Genomic DNA, 15,519 nt, shown 5'->3' with positions numbered 1-15,519 from the left:
CCAGCTGCAAAAGCACCTAGGAGCTGCATCCCTGAAGCCTGGCACAGGTTTTTGGGTGCAAGCCAAATAAACTGCACCATTCCCTATTCCCACACGCTTCGTTCTGGAGCAGCACATCCCTGGTCACCCTTCTGTGACAACCACTCTACTGGGAAAGCCCCCATCGCTTTCTGAGTGTGTTTTCTCGGCTCTGACAGCAGGCACAACCGTAGAAGGCCCGGGGGGGGGGGGGGGGGGGCAGACCCTGACAGGCAGCGGGAGCCGTGCGGGGCCGCACCACCAGCTGCCTCTCGGCCGGACTGCTCCGCCGCTATGGTGAAGGTTTAATCCCCGGCAGGGCAAGGCAGGGCAGGGCGAGCCGCTGAACTCTTGAACTCACGGGCCCGGGCTGAGGCAAACCGAGACGGCCTCGCCCCAATCACAGCACACACACACAGGCACCGGCACTGCCGGCACACCCCTGCCCGGCCCCCGCCATGACACCGCCCCCAAATCCCGCCCCCTCCAGGAAGTCTCGCGGTGTTATGCTAACGAGGAGGCCTTCGCTCCGCCCCTCCGGTTGCCTCCCGCCTTGCGCCCTCCGTCTGGGTGGGTGAGTACGGGCCGCGGTGCTCTGTGGGATACTGGCGGTATAGTCTATCCTCGGAGCGGCCGTAGCGGAGGGGCCAGGCAGGAGCGGGGTATGAAGATGGCGGACGCCAAGCAGAAGCGGAACGAGCAGTTGAAGCGCTGGATCGGCTCCGAGACCGACCTGGAGCCGCCCGTGGTCAAGCGCAAAAAGACCAAGGTGAAGTTCGATGACGGCGCCGTCTTCCTGGCCGCCTGCTCCAGCGGGGACACTGAGGAGGTGCTGCGGCTGCTGGAGCGGGGCGCCGACATCAACTACGCCAATGTGGATGGGCTCACCGCACTCCACCAGGTCGGTGCGGAGCACCCGGCGGGTGCAGGGCTTGGGCAGGCAGAAAAGGGGAGGGGGGTGAGGCCGGCCGGCGGAGTGCACTCCGGGAGGAGGCGGAGGAGGAAGGGGCCGGAGGCGGCTGCTCTCCCCTCCGCTGGGGGGTGTCGGGGCGGGGAGGGGCCGGCAGCGCGGGGCGGGAGGCGGTGGCCTCCGGGGTCAGGCTCGGGGCCGGCGGTGGCTGCGGGGAAGCGGCCCGAGCCCCAGGGCGGGAGGCTGCGCCCTCTCCCCGCGGGGCGAGAGGCGGAAGGGGGCGGCTGGGCCTCTCCTTCGGTGAGGAGGAGGAGGCGCCGGTGACCCTCTTTCGCTTTGGCCGTTTCCTCTTTTCCCCTGCTGGCAGCGCCTCCCTCGGGAGGGACCGGGGGGCGGCCGGGCAGGTGCCCCCCGGCGGCGGGGTGGTGGCCCGCAGGTGAGGGAGGCGGGCTCGCCTTGGGGTTGCTTCCCCCGGCAGCCTCTTGCCTGGGATCCCGGTAGCAGTTTCCTGCTTCCCTCGTTCCCCCGGTTTCGCAGCAGTCGAGCCGATTAAACCCGGCTCCTGTGTGCGGGAGGGCGTGCGGAGAGACGGACCGTCTGTTTCTCCCCGGTTTCTAAGGGGAGCCAGTGTTTTGTTCCTAATATAGAAACATATATCAATAACAAGCTTCTTGCTTTCTTTAGTGATGGCTTCTGCCGCAGTGTGAAAGCTGAACTTTAAGGGGAGCAGGGCTCTTTACATTTTTCTTCCGTGCGTTGGAGAGCAGTTAATAAACGAATCCATATTGCTTTGTTCTGGCGTGGGTATGTGGGGGGGGGGGGCTGTTGCGGAGGGAGATAACTTTCAGTTGGGGTAGAGGGGGAATGGAAGGGAAACTGGCTGTGAAGTTTCCTCAAAATGGATGCTTTGTGCATGTTGAACTTCGTAGCAGTCTGATTGGAATCTCAAAACGTTAGCCAAATAAGGAAAGGCTGTGGCAATCCGGAGATAATGCGGGTTTGCCTGAATAGTTTTTGTTTCTCTAGACAGCCAAAAGCTTTCACACGATATTATATTCACTGCATATCCAAAAACCAAAAACAAACACACACACAAAAGATATTTGACAGGCTAGCCTATTGATCTTAAATTTAGAGTTTGTCCAGTAGCTTGAAAAAAAATCTGTTAGTGATCATGGGATGTAGGTTGATCAAGTAGGAATCTTCCCAGAATGGTTAGGTGAGGTAACTATATATATATATATATATATATGCATATGTATATATATATATGCAGTACTTTTCTTCAGTTCACCAGCTCATTTTTGTTTAATGTATTTTATCCATCCCATATAGATTTTTCAGGGATGCCAGGCTCTACAAATACGTACGTTTCCCTGTAGTCTTGTAGAGAATCTTCTCTTGAACTTAAGATAGAGAATTCTCCTAGTCTTTGCTCTGTTTCCTGTGTGTAAGTTGTTGCTTGCTCCCCTGTGAAGGGTATTGGTTTACTTTCAGTTGTGAACTGAACTGGAAGAATGAATTTGTGTTGTTGTTAAGGCTGTCAGCGTGTTACTACAGCATGGTTACCTGACTTCAGGCTAGCTTGTCACTTCACTGTGATGTTTTGTGTATTTAGCATTCTCTAATCAAACCAAGATTGCTTAATGCTTCCAGGATAGCTCTGTATCAGAAGTCATACCTTAACAGGTTAGATTGTTGGGTCCAAGAGTTACTGTACTGCAGTGATTAGTAGGAAAGGATGACGTTTGCTTTAACTCTATTGTTAGAATATGAGATGAATGGTGTTATCTCTCTTTGTGAAATCCAGAATGCATTTTCAAAATGTTTATGATACTATATACCACAAAACCTCCATCAAGATCATTCTGAGCTTATTCTCCCCTTCTTTTTACCTGTAGTCAGCTTGCAGTTTTGACGAACAAAGTGTAAGGGAACAGAGGTAAAGATTTACATCACTGTTAAAACTTGCTCTCTCTCCTCCTCTCCCGTTCCCCTCCTTCAGTGATACTGAAGAGCCTTTTCTGGTTTGATACATTAAAAAGCAAATAAAAGATCAGTTGTGAAGCTATAATCATCTTGAGCCGGTCCTGTAAATGAACACTGCCTGTTGCTATAAAAAAAAAAAAAGGCATATAAGAAATCCCCGCTCATGACCCAACTGTAAATGGTTTCACTTTGTTATTATCAGTAAATCTTATTTTTCTCTAATATGCCATACAAAAGGTGCAAATTCTACATGATGCAGCTTATAGCATGATTTAATTTTATCAGTCTTGGCTGTGGCATGGAACAAAGCTGTTCCCAAAGGAAAAAAAAAATCTGTTCCCAAAGGAAACTCTTCAAAAACTTGTCATTCCTCATGACAGAATTTTGACTGACTGATGTCAGTTGTGCTGAAGTCTGTGTTGTGCTTAAGACTGCCATGGCTTGCTGTTGCTTTGTGGGTTGTTGATTGTTCTGTTATTGTCTGTCAGATCCTGTGTAGACTTAAGTGCTCACCGGAATACATTTGTTTCAGCAAAGATGGTCGCTTTATCTTTTTTTGGGTTGTGGCCTTTTTGTTTTGCATCGAACTCTTTTTTTTTTGTTATTGAGAACAAATGAATGTGTTTGAAATAGCAATAGAGTTAAATATTTAACATACTAGTCAGTTTTTTTTTTTTTTCTGCTAGATATGACAGTTACAGACATAAATATAAGTGGTGTTTTGCATGGCCTGGGTAGTTGGAAGTGTTGAGGCAAACTACAATTAATCCTGAAATTCTGGTGAACTTCAGATCTGGTCTCTAATGGAGCATCAAGCTTTGTTACTAATGCCATTAACTAAACTTTTCTGCTATCAATGGGGTAGAAAGCCATCACTAGCAGAAAGCTTTATGTAATATTTTTCTTAGTACATATGGGAAAGAAAAAATTACAATTGGCTTGGTAGCTCAGAGGAGGAAGGGGGAGAGTGTGTGTATATATGTGTATGCATGCATATATATCTATATGTATATAATGTAGGTACTTAATTCATCTTTTGACAGTGCCAGTAAGTGATTTTGTTTTATATTTGCATGTGCATAAGTGAGTGAATTTGAATGCATCATATCTGAGGATGTGTCAGATAAAACTTCTGTGAGTTAAAGATCTTGCAGAAGGGGAAAAATACATCATTAGATGATGATTATTATTCCTGTATGTAATGTTGGGTTCAAATGTCATTCCCTTTAAGAACTTGTTTTAGCATAAGTTCAGGTTAGGCCTTCTGCCCAAAGGGCCAAACTAGGTATACCAGTTTTCTTTCTGTGGGAGATATAAACAATGTAGAATATTGCAGCAGGGTAGTATGTATTCTGCTGCAATATTCTGTTATGTAGGTATTATAGTGTGTGTATGTCTGGAAGACCAGAAAACTTGCATTTAAGTTCCACCTTAAATTTACAATCGAATGTCTGCTCTGTTTAGTTAGTGGAGGTTGAAGTTGGTTGGTTTTAAATCTTCCATTCCCAGACAGTTGTCATGCAAGATGAGATCTAACTTATAGATAGTGCAGCATTTTTTAATCTGCCTGAACAATTGAATGCAAGGAGAATGTAAGAGAAAAAAGAAGCCCAAAGGTGAGCTATGAACTTGCAGATTAATAGTTTCTGCAAAGGGGGTGAGAAGTGGCATTTTCTGAAAAAATGTAAAGAAGTGACTATATACTGCTTTCTGAAAATCCTGGTTCCTTTTAGGGCAGGCATATTTATTCAGAGTGGGACTAAATTTGATCATACTGAAAACACCTATCGTGCCTCAGAGTTTGGACTCTTCCTTTACTTCCATGAAAGATGTCTTGGTTCAATAGCTCTGATTGGAATTTATTACTAAAGTTACTGAAAGTAATTTGTCTAAACTTGTAGAGCTTTGTACAGGAAAGAGGAGCCTACCCTTTCTGGGCAGCACCATGGGAAGGCTGCATGTGGTGGGGAGGGACTATGGTGTGACCAGTTTCCGGGAAGGCTGGATTTCCTGTGCAGACTGCTCCCCTGGGATCATGGGGTGTGCACTGTGGAGTACCTGCACGTTCCTGATAAAGAAGCCAGTTGAGATTAGCCTGTGGTTAGGTATGACAGTTTATGCAGCCAGCTGTTTGGCTGCCCTTTTTCTTTGAGTCTGCCCAGATTTGGGAGGTGCTAACCTGTTTTTTTTGGCCTCATTCTCTCTGGGTGAGGAAGGTGGGAGCCGTGGCCTAATTCACCACATAGAAAGGAGCATGTTCTGCTGTCTTGATCTTGTTTTTTTTTGGGGGGGGAGGGTGCTGCTTTGGAAGTAAGATAAAGGAAATAGTCTTGGCTGTGCATGGGAATCATTGAATACTGTAGGTGTTGTCATTGGTGAAGGCTGAACAGGCTCCTAATAATTATGAAAGCTCCCATGTGCTCTTTTTATTTTGTTGTTTCTGGGTTTTTTTGTCCAGTTTAATTAAGCAAAGTTTCCTAAAGGTTAGCCAGTACCTGCTGCAACTGTTCAAGTACTAAATTGAATCTGAACTTGAGACTGTTTTACTATCATTAGTTATGTGTTAGTTTGCAGACGTAGTATGCAGTGTTAAATATAAATTTTTATTTGATGCCACTGCTGTAGGGCTCTGCCCTGTTGATCCCTCAGTAGTAATTAAGATACTGAGAAACTCTTCACAAGTGTGTTTCACTGAACACTTATTCTCTCTGATTAAGGATGGTTAGTGTTGTCTTAATATTTCCTGTGAGTTCCCTGGGATTAATTTCTTTGATGAGAAGTACCTTCCTTTGCAGGAGTTTCTGCAATGGCTTAAGTGAAAAATTCTCTCATGACTCTCTGTGGCATGCTCATAGTACCTGATATGGTAAAGGGTGTCATTACTGTTGGCATTAGCTGTTGTCCTTGTTACGACACCCTTTCAGACAGCAAGAAGCGATGAAAAAGGGACATAAAAATCTACCAGCACTGGTTCCCTTTGCCTTGGAACTTGATAGAGGATATTAAGGCTACGCTGTTGGAATCCTTTTTGACAAATGATAACACAGGTCATGTATTTGAGCTGGGGCCACAGCACGCAGAACATGTCAAGTCGTAAGAGCAAAGAACAGGTTGCTACAGTCTTAAATCTCTAGGGTGTTTGAATCATAGCAGTAGCACCCAACAACCAAGGATAAGGAAGTTATGGAAATAGCTCAAAGCTATCTTGGTAACCTCCTAGCTATGACTTCTGCACTGCCTAATTTGGAGAGTGAAAATACTGTTGTGTTTGGTAAACTTACTGATTTTTCAAGACTGTCAAGTAAGAGGACTTCCTTTTGTGTATAAACGTTGCTTAAATCCTATCGTTTGGAGGGGAAACAGCCTCCCACCTGCTGGTCCTCCTAATGCTCTTGTAGGTGAGACACAACTGAGGATTTGGAAGTCATTTGCTCAGCTTTTATTATGTTATCCTGTTCGTTTTTGTTTGGTTTTTTTTTTTCCTTTTTTTCTTAATTCTCTATGTGTATGACAAAGCACAGAGCAAATGAGTCTTGAAATAAGTGTAATGTTGACTTCACTCAGTAATTAGACTACAGAGGCATATTTGTTTGAAATCCCTTTGTAATAGGAGTGGTTTCTTGTGCAGGCCATAGATCTTTCTCTCTAGTTACAGTAGCTAGGTTCAGATTCTACAGTAAGTACTTGTTAGCTTCCTACTGATCTTGTAATCTACGTTTTGGGTTCTGTTCCCCAGCTCCCCCCCGCCCTTTGAAATGAAAACAAGAAGAGGAAAGAAGATGCGGTTTTTCATAATATACTTTAATAATGAAAATTTAAATGCTGCATTCAGAATTGTGTTCTGCGTGGTGTTTTATAAAAGAAACAAGTCACATTGTTTTCATGTTTTTAGGTTTATAAGTACAAGTGTTTCTCAGCCTTTTCATGGTCTGTCAAGCTTGAGCCTGGGATTTCTGTGCCTGGTTATGTAGCTGTTGCCATTGCTATGGATATTTCTTGTGCACAAGTAGAACAACCCAAGTGAATTCTAGAATATAGTATTTAAGTACTTAAAGGAAGTTTCCATGTTAGAGTAACTGATGGATTTCTTAAATTTACTTAGTCATGTTCAGTGTAAGAATGAATTCAACTGGTAGGGCATTAGTATTTACCAAAGCTAATGTTCGGGGACAGTTTCTGCTGGTCTTTATGAATTTCACTGTGGCATTGATGCTGCTTTTACAGTAAGGCTGTATCTATGGTTTTCTATGTATACTGGCATATTCTTGGTATTGTTAGAACAATCCATGATTAATCATCAGAAGCTTGTAATATCTCATCTGGACTTGTAAGAGTAGATGAGGTGTGCTTTTGTGTGAATAAAATACTTGTGAACATGCTTGATTTGAGGCTTTTTGATCTTGGCATTGTAGTAGCAAGTGTATTGGGTTTTTTTACCAAATTACTAATTTTCAGTTTGTTAGCTAAATCTTAGGGTAGGAGATGGAAGCAGTCACTATAAATCATTACAAGAGATACAGTTAGGTCTTCTAACTGGGGATCTGCATTCCAGGCTTAAGGGCATATGCTGAATTTTAGTTGGAACAGATGGTTTGACAGGCTCTTGGCCAGTTCTTCACTTTTTTCCCCTTTGCTCATACTCTCACTCGCTTTCTTTCTCAGAGTTATTATTTGGGCTAACAAGATGCTTATTGCAATCTTCTTAAAAATTAAGAGCCCAGAAAATGGCTTGCGTCTTTCTGTGTCATCGTGACTTCTGAGGCTGGACTGACAGTGGAACTGAGGAACACGCATGTGCTCTAGCAAGTACTTACATTTTATCCAAGAATATGTTCCTAATGTATCAGACACTGATATGTTCTGAAAGGAATGTGGTGGTATTTTTGAACAACTGTAGCATGAGTACACCTTTCTGGGACTCTTGCAACCAAGAAATTGTGAGTTATGTATGCATCATTACTGGCATACAGTGGTATCCATATAGAGTATATGTGTATTGGACATGCAGTGTATGAGGACATTTACCTAACAAAAGTTATATCAGTGCTTTACAAAATATCTTTCTTTGTTGATCTGGGCAGCTGTAAAATGCAAAGTGGAATGCAGCTGCAAGACAGTGGAGCTGTTGGTAAGCTGGACAGCTTCTGGTGCTGCTGGGTGGGTGGAGACATTCCAAGCTCCTTTACTTTCCTATAAGCATTCCTGAAATGACAGTCAATGGAAAGCATGGCATAAGAGTGGCAGCATTCCTCAGCTGTTTCCTTTCTAGTAATTTCAGGACTGTAAGGATAGAACAAGAAAGCAGAAGATGATTAGGGTACTTGGGGGCAGAGGGGAAGTATTTCTAGATTTATTTTTTTAAAATGCTTTGTTTTGACAAGACCAGCTTTTCTCTTTCAGTCGGTTTTTGAGAACACAGAATCAGCCACTTTGCTTATCCTGGAAACACTGAATCTTTGAGGACTCATTCACAAAACCAAAATTAGAGCAATATGATGAAGTCTTTGAAGAAGACTGTTTCCCTTTTATGCCTTTGTGGTGTTAGCACTTAACCCATTAACAGTGTTTCCCAGACTAATGGCTTCTAAAGATCTGTTAAACAGTGAAGAGTGAAGCTGGCTTTAAGGAGGGGGTAAAACCCCTAGAAAAAACCAGCAAATGCATCCTCATTTTGGGCCTACATACAGAACTGAGTTTCTCTGCAAGGCTCCAAGTTACTGCTGTAACTTCTGAATACTTCAGTTTTATGTTTGATATGTAGCAAGCACATAACAATCTATTTTAATACTCAAATATTTGGAAGAGGTGGGGGTTAGAAATGGTTCCAGCTCTAAAACATTCTGTCAGAGACCAAGTCTCACTGATTTTATTTTTTTATTATTTTTAATCAATCTGAAATTGCCTTTGGTTTATTTTCCTGTGTTATGATTGTAATTTCAGGGTCTTGAGTTCAAATGATGAGAGTTTGCTTTGATGTGATCAGTTAGCAGCCAGTGGTGATTACTATGTCAGTTTTAGTTCTGGGGTGATTGTTTACTTAGTTCTGTAGCTGCTGTTTTACCATCCTGATAGGGGAGCTAGAAGAGTAACCAAAATGTCTTCTGTATACATACTTGAGTATTTGAAGTTTCTTGCGCATCAGGAGATTACATGCAAGTGTTAGCCTTGTGCTGTGAATTTCAAATATCCATAAATATGTCTATATATTTATATAGATACATATATATATAGATACATATGTACCACTTCTGGTTTGAATTTCAGTTTCTTGCTGTGTTTTTGGTTCTTTCACAGAATGACTGAGATGAATGTTAGCAACATGAAAGCTGCTTGTTAATCATTCTGCTTTAAATTTACAGGATGAACTTACCTAACAGTGTTTTTTGGTTTTGTTTCCTTTTCCCACACTTGAATTGAGTATATGTCTAAGGCAAAATAACAATATCTAGTAACGAAAGTGATGCAGTTGACAAGTGTGTACACTGATACATGTGTGTGGTCAGTGCCACCTCCTGAAACACTTAACTTGGATGAAGCTTTTTTGGAGAAGCTGCGTTCCTTTGTCAAATCCAGGACCCTTGTTGGGCCCCTTTTGAAACCAAAATCTGTCTTGGACTTCTGGCTTTGAAACTTTTGGCTTACTGATGTCCTGAAATTTGCGTTTGCTATGCTTCCATTACTGAATGGGAAAATGTGTTATTTTAAAGCTGCAAAACATGTTCTTCCTAAGTTCTAACAAAAGTATTGCTGTTTGCAGTATGTTCATGCATGTATGCAATTGTACTTGAATGAGTAGGCTTAATTAGATAAACAATCTTAAATAAATCAATCAGACTTCTCCAAAAGTATGTCCCCAATCCCAGAGATGGAACAATCCAAAACATTATTTCATTGATCAGTCTTAATTTTTGACTACTGTCCCTGTATCCCATAAAATATAAGTAACCCTGCTTATTGTTGTTGCAGCATTAAGTTATTTTTTAAATCTACTTACAAAAAGTCAGCAACTCTTAAGCTTGCTTTACTAACCTGTTTTCTGGAAATGTTTTCCAATCAGTTCAGCTTTGTCGTTTAGGTGTTAGACTTGTTGCAGACTTGGGCAAAAATGAATTGCCTTAGGTTTTAATCACAGTGAAACCCAAAGATTAGGGTAACAGCACTGTGCCTGTGGGCCAGATTGGGACTCCTGTTGTTGAGTAATAACCTTATTTCTATAAAATCATATAAACCAGTATTTTGGAAAGCTTGCCAAACTTTACAATGTGTTACCACTTATTTTGTTCAATTAGTGCCACCTGAATTGCATTAGGTCCTAATTATTAAAATTTCATCCAGGAGAAGCTTTCTCTTTGTCTCCTACTCAGTTGAAAATAAAAGTTAAACTCTTTCATCTCTGAAAGGAGAATTTTTGTGTAATGGCAGTTTCTTGGCTTCTAAGTATTGCAGAGCAGGGAGGGGGTGGAAGGTTTCACTAATAGGGTCTTGTGAGTTGGGGTTTTGTTTGTGACTTGACATGGCTTTCTGGTCACTCGTTTTCTGCTTGCTTGTAGACAACCTAGCCAAATGTTTGGCATGTATTTAACTGTATAGCTACACTTGTATGTGTGTAATTGTGGTATTAGATGCCAATCCTCGTATGTCACAGTGCTTATCAGATACTTGTATGCTTAGGAAAAGAAACAACTTTTCCCCATTTCCTTCAAGAAGTAACTTAACAGACCTGGAGGCCCTTGTGCTTTATGCTTGTGATATACTTGTAAAATACTGAAGGCAGTCACTTCCAAGTATATGATTGCTCTCTGTTTTAGTTGAGCTGCCCTCAAACTTGGCTTTGTGTGAAATAGTTTCTTCATATTTTTACCTGCCATTTGCAATGTCATGTCTTAGTCACAGTCTCCCTGGCTTTGGCCTCATTTGTCAAATGTGACTTGAAAGAAAGCTCATTAAATTACTGTATAGACAAGTTTTATCTATTCCTGTATGTAAATATAGCAGTGGTGATTTAAAAGCTATATTTCAAAGGAAAATGCCATGTGAATTTTGGTGTGAATGCTAGGAGATACAGTGTTTCGGTCAGTTACTGACCACTGTAAGAAGATGTAGCAGCAGGGGAGCTCTTTTCCAATTGCTCGGCAGTTGGAAAATCCCCAAAAAGGGGATGCTATACTTCTTCATAATGTAGTCAAAAGTATCGATTGTAATTAAAGCTCTGCATTTGCAGGCTCAAGTGGTGTTTGGATTTTTAGAATACCTCTCTACTGCTTGTTAAAAAAAAAAAAAATTGCTGCAAATAAATACTGCTGAAAATGTGGCACTTGCTGCTGTTTGCTTTGGTACACAGATAGCTCCAGATATAAAAATGGTGAATGTAAAATATGGGGGATCTGTATTCATTTTCATAATTTTGTGAAAAGAAAGGCCTAAGAGGAGGCGTAGTTGGGAACCAGGAAGAGGCTGTCTTGAGAAACTTAATGCTTTAGCAGCATATACCAGTGCTGGGTGCAACTGTAGATACTGATGTGAAGTACGGAAACATGGGCAATCCTAGCTGCTTGTTAAATTATAGTTTAAAAGAGCTGTTACTTTTCTAAAAGTAGCATTAGAGATGTGGGGGATTTCATCCTTTCACTAATTTCCTCTAGAGAATTGTTCCTGAATTAGATCATGCTAGCACTAGCCTTTATATGTAGTTATAGATCCTTCGCTTAAAACTAGTAATTCCTAACTAATTCCTTGCTAATGGCCTAGCTTTCCACTAATGAGTAGCAGTGATAATCTAATTTCATAAGGCTGTCAAGTTTGGAATCCATGTTCTGTCCTAGTGTGTAAGAAATGTTAAAGATAATGACGTCTTATAATGAGGCTACTTAAAAGAAAAAAATAAAAGCAGATAAGGCATTTTTGCCCTTTTCTCCCTGTAGAGGAGACTGTGCTTCCCTTAGGGATATTTATAGCTAGTCAACTAACATTAATTGGGAAGAAATATTTAGTATCATGTACTCAGTTTACATGATGGTATATTACTTCTGCCTCTTTGGTAATGCCAGCATGTCAGATATAACTCTTCTGGTTTTATGAAGGAGTATGTGCAGGAGAAAGTATTTGTCACTGGAAGGAAAAGCCCATTCCCATTTAACTCTCCTTTTAGCCTTTTTTGTAATGCAGTTGGTCTGTGACAGCTTGAGATACTGCCTTTTATATTTTAAAACATAAAATATCTTAGTTGCTAGAGTTCATTCAATGTATCTAAATTCTTAGGCAATACTCTTCCTCCCCAGTCCGTAGAAAAGCAAAGCTATACTATAGCAATAGGTCTGAGTATGTTGCAGATGATGGAAATTCTGTTTGGAGAAACATGCATGGTAGGCTTGAAGTGGTAGGTGATTCTGTGGTACTGTCTTAACATGCCTAAGAAGGAGTGATTTATCTTCTTGCTAGTTATAGGTTAGCTCATGTTCAGGTTTAGTTTGCTGGTTTTGGTCTTGCCTAAGCCTAGAGGTTTCCCCAGAGTATTTGAATGTCACATTGCCTTCAGTAAGAACTTCATGCTCAAATGTGTCATGTCTCTCCTCCCTTCAAGGAAAACTACCATCCTGAACAAACTTTATTGAAGACTAATATAAGTATTAGAATCACAGAATCATAGAACAGTTAGGATTGGAAAGGACCTCAAGATCATCTAGTTCCAACCCTCCTGCCATGGGCAGGGACACCCCACACTAAACCATATCACCCAAGGCGTCATCCAACCTGGTCTTGAACACTGCCAGGGATGTTTTTAAATATGGTTTTCAGTACAATTGAATACAGTTCTAGAGTAAAGTGACTGTTGGAGTTTTTCTTAATTAGCAATTTCAGTGCAGAACTTGTAAAGATCATGTAAATATGAAACATAAGTTGCAGCTACAGTATTCAGTATCTGGTTATATTTGATAAGATAATTGGAGGCCTGTGACTGATTACCCACTCACTTTAACTAGCTACCTTATTTAGTATCTACCAGTTGACATCTATACATATGAACTCTATTTGTCCAGTTCGAGAAGTATGCTGTGCCCAGAATGCAATAGGAATTGCCAGTTCCTAATGCAAAGTGCCATTAAACTTATGGCAGCATAAAAAGGACATGGACCTGTAGGAGCAAGTGCAGAGGCTCTGATGAGACCTTTTAGAGCAGCCTTCTAGTACTTAAAGGGGGCTCTGCAAGAAGTCTGGAAAGGGACTTCTTACAAGGGTGTGTAGTAACAGGACAAGGGGGAATGGCTTTAAACTGAGAGGGTAGATTTAGATTAGATAGTAGGAAGAAATGCTTCACTATGTGGGTGACAAGGCACTGGCACAGGGTGCCCCGAGAAGCTGTGGCTGCCCAATCCCTGGCAGTGTTCCATGGCCAGGTTGGACAGGGCTTTGAACAACCTGGTCTAGTGGAAGGGGTCCCTGTCCATGGCAGGGGGTTGAAAGTGGATGATCTTTAAGGTCCCTCACAACCCAAACCATCCTATGATTCCATTTAAGGGGTTTTTTTGGTGTGTGTTTTTGTTTTAAAAATATGACATATAAATAAAAAGCATCAATAAAAGTTGAAGGCGTGCAAACTATGGGGATTCCGATAAAAAGCCAGACAGCACTTAAAAGTAACTTTCTGCTGAGAAGCATTGTTGGCATCAGAGTCATAGATTCTTGGGTGACATAGTTTATCATCAACTACACTGATATGACTCAAGTGTTTGCTTGAAGAACTGATGTGTAATTTCCCCCTTTTTGGAGATCTTCCAAGGACTGTATCTCAGCAGCTGTTCACTTACCTGTACATATAGTAACAAGTTCTGAAGTCTTTTTCAAGACAAACTCATGTGACTGTGTTTGGAAGGTTTTGCTGTCTTAATTTCTTCTTGAATTTTAAGCACCTTTAATTTCTTCTCTACGGTTTATATTCTATGGCTAAGGTAAATGACTTGAGCATGGAAGAATTTTCTTGATGTTTTTCCTGTCATTTTGCTTTGTCATGTTTCACTGCTGAGAACATATCTGATGATAACATGCTCTGCATTTTGTTAATACTTGGAAGGTGTTTATGCAGAATTTAAGCAAATAGCAGCCTAAGTCAACTGATTTGGACTGCTTTATTGTAGCTTAAACTACAAATACTACTTTGATATTAAAACCATTTAAACCTTTAGGTAGAACCTTCAATTTTTAAAACAGATATGGCTTAAAATCTAGTGTCAGATGTTTGGCAGTTGAACTCATGTGACAGGTTGTAAAACTGAGGGGTGTCACTTAACTAGGACTGACATCGCTAACATTTCAATCAATATGTACTTATCTTTGGTAGCTGTCTGATTCATGAGACCCATGTTACATTGTACAGTTGCATAAGTTGCTCTTTGAAGAAGGTATTTGACCTATACAGAGGTGGGCACTGGGAAAAACGGGGTAGAAAATATTCCCTGATTATAAGATAGAACAGTGACAGGAATTATTTTTAACCCAGGTAAACAGCCCTTTTTTCTGTCTTCCTGTTTCCTTGCTCTATTTATGTTATAGAAACTGGATCTTGGCAATCAAATTATTTCAAATTATTTTTAATAAATAAGCACTACTTGTTAGCTACTTGTGATTTTATAGGTATAAAAGCAGGCTCTGAATTCAAGTCTGCATCTGTAGAGAGTTTAAGAAGGTGTTGATGCTTATCAAACCCAGCATGTGCTCTGTGTTGATTTCTTCCTTCAAGAAAGATCTGTCACATTTTTTTTTCTTTCTTTGGTAGTATTGGCAACCATCAGGACACAGGATATTTACATCTTTGCTCCTCTTCACTTCATGAGGATACATAAGATGACACCCCATCCCCCCAGACTAAAAGCTGTCCAAACCCTGAATACTATGATTGCACTATGAATTTCTCTGAAATGTTTCTACTCTGCTTAATGCAGGGAATAGTAGAATGTGATGAGTTGTTCCTGTAAAGCCCGTTATGTGAACCCAAGATTTCTGTGAACTCTTGCTTTTGTCAGTCTCAGTTTATATATTGTTAAATGCCTCTGGCACTTCAAGTGAATCTTGATTCCTTGAGAATAATGATGACTCCATTAGGTTATTTACCTTCTTAATTTTGAATATTTCTGGGTGATGTCTCATTTTAGTAATGCTGTGACTTTAGAAGTTGCATATAAGAACTTTTCTTAAATTCTTATGTTAAGATGCAAATAATTTGCCTGCTTTAGCATATGGGTTTTCTATAATTATCTAAATTTATGAATATAAGACTTAAAGTTCCATATACATCAGTTCAGTTACTGAGTTTTATCAGTTGGTGGAACTTGACTTCTTGAAAACATAATACTTAGGAAGAAAAGTAGTTAACCACCAGTGAGTATTGTGAAAATAATCAGTCTCTTGGAGGAAAATTGCCTGTTTCCCAGAAACACTTTAGTCATACAACAATAATAATGTTGCCAGTTTAGAAGAGGATGCTGAAAGAAGGGAAGTTGCTGCTTACCAGATTATGCTGATGAACAAAGGGTGAGTAGCAGACTGTTGGTGGCCTGCTGGAATAACTAGGGAAAGGTAATTTGTCTGTCCCATCTGCTTTGTGGGAG

General features: G+C 41.1%; 1 protein-coding gene across 1 annotated transcript in view; it reads left to right on the top strand.

Moving 5' to 3' along the window:
- Positions 1 to 561: 561 nt before the first annotated feature.
- The window catches only part of PPP1R12A (protein phosphatase 1 regulatory subunit 12A), a 117,509-nt gene continuing 102,551 nt past the window's right edge, over positions 562 to 15,519 (top strand). The window contains exon 1 of the mRNA XM_034062801.1: positions 562 to 919. Within this exon, the coding sequence (XP_033918692.1) occupies positions 683 to 919 (237 nt within the window). The 5' untranslated portion in view covers positions 562 to 682. The remainder of the gene's footprint in view (positions 920 to 15,519) is intronic.

The sequence above is a fragment of the Melopsittacus undulatus genome, chromosome 5, assembly GCF_012275295.1.
Source record: "Melopsittacus undulatus isolate bMelUnd1 chromosome 5, bMelUnd1.mat.Z, whole genome shotgun sequence".
Taxonomy (NCBI): Eukaryota; Metazoa; Chordata; class Aves; order Psittaciformes; family Psittaculidae; genus Melopsittacus; species Melopsittacus undulatus.
The sequence above is the reverse complement of the archived record's forward strand: the minus strand, read 5'-3'. Positions and strand labels throughout refer to the sequence as shown.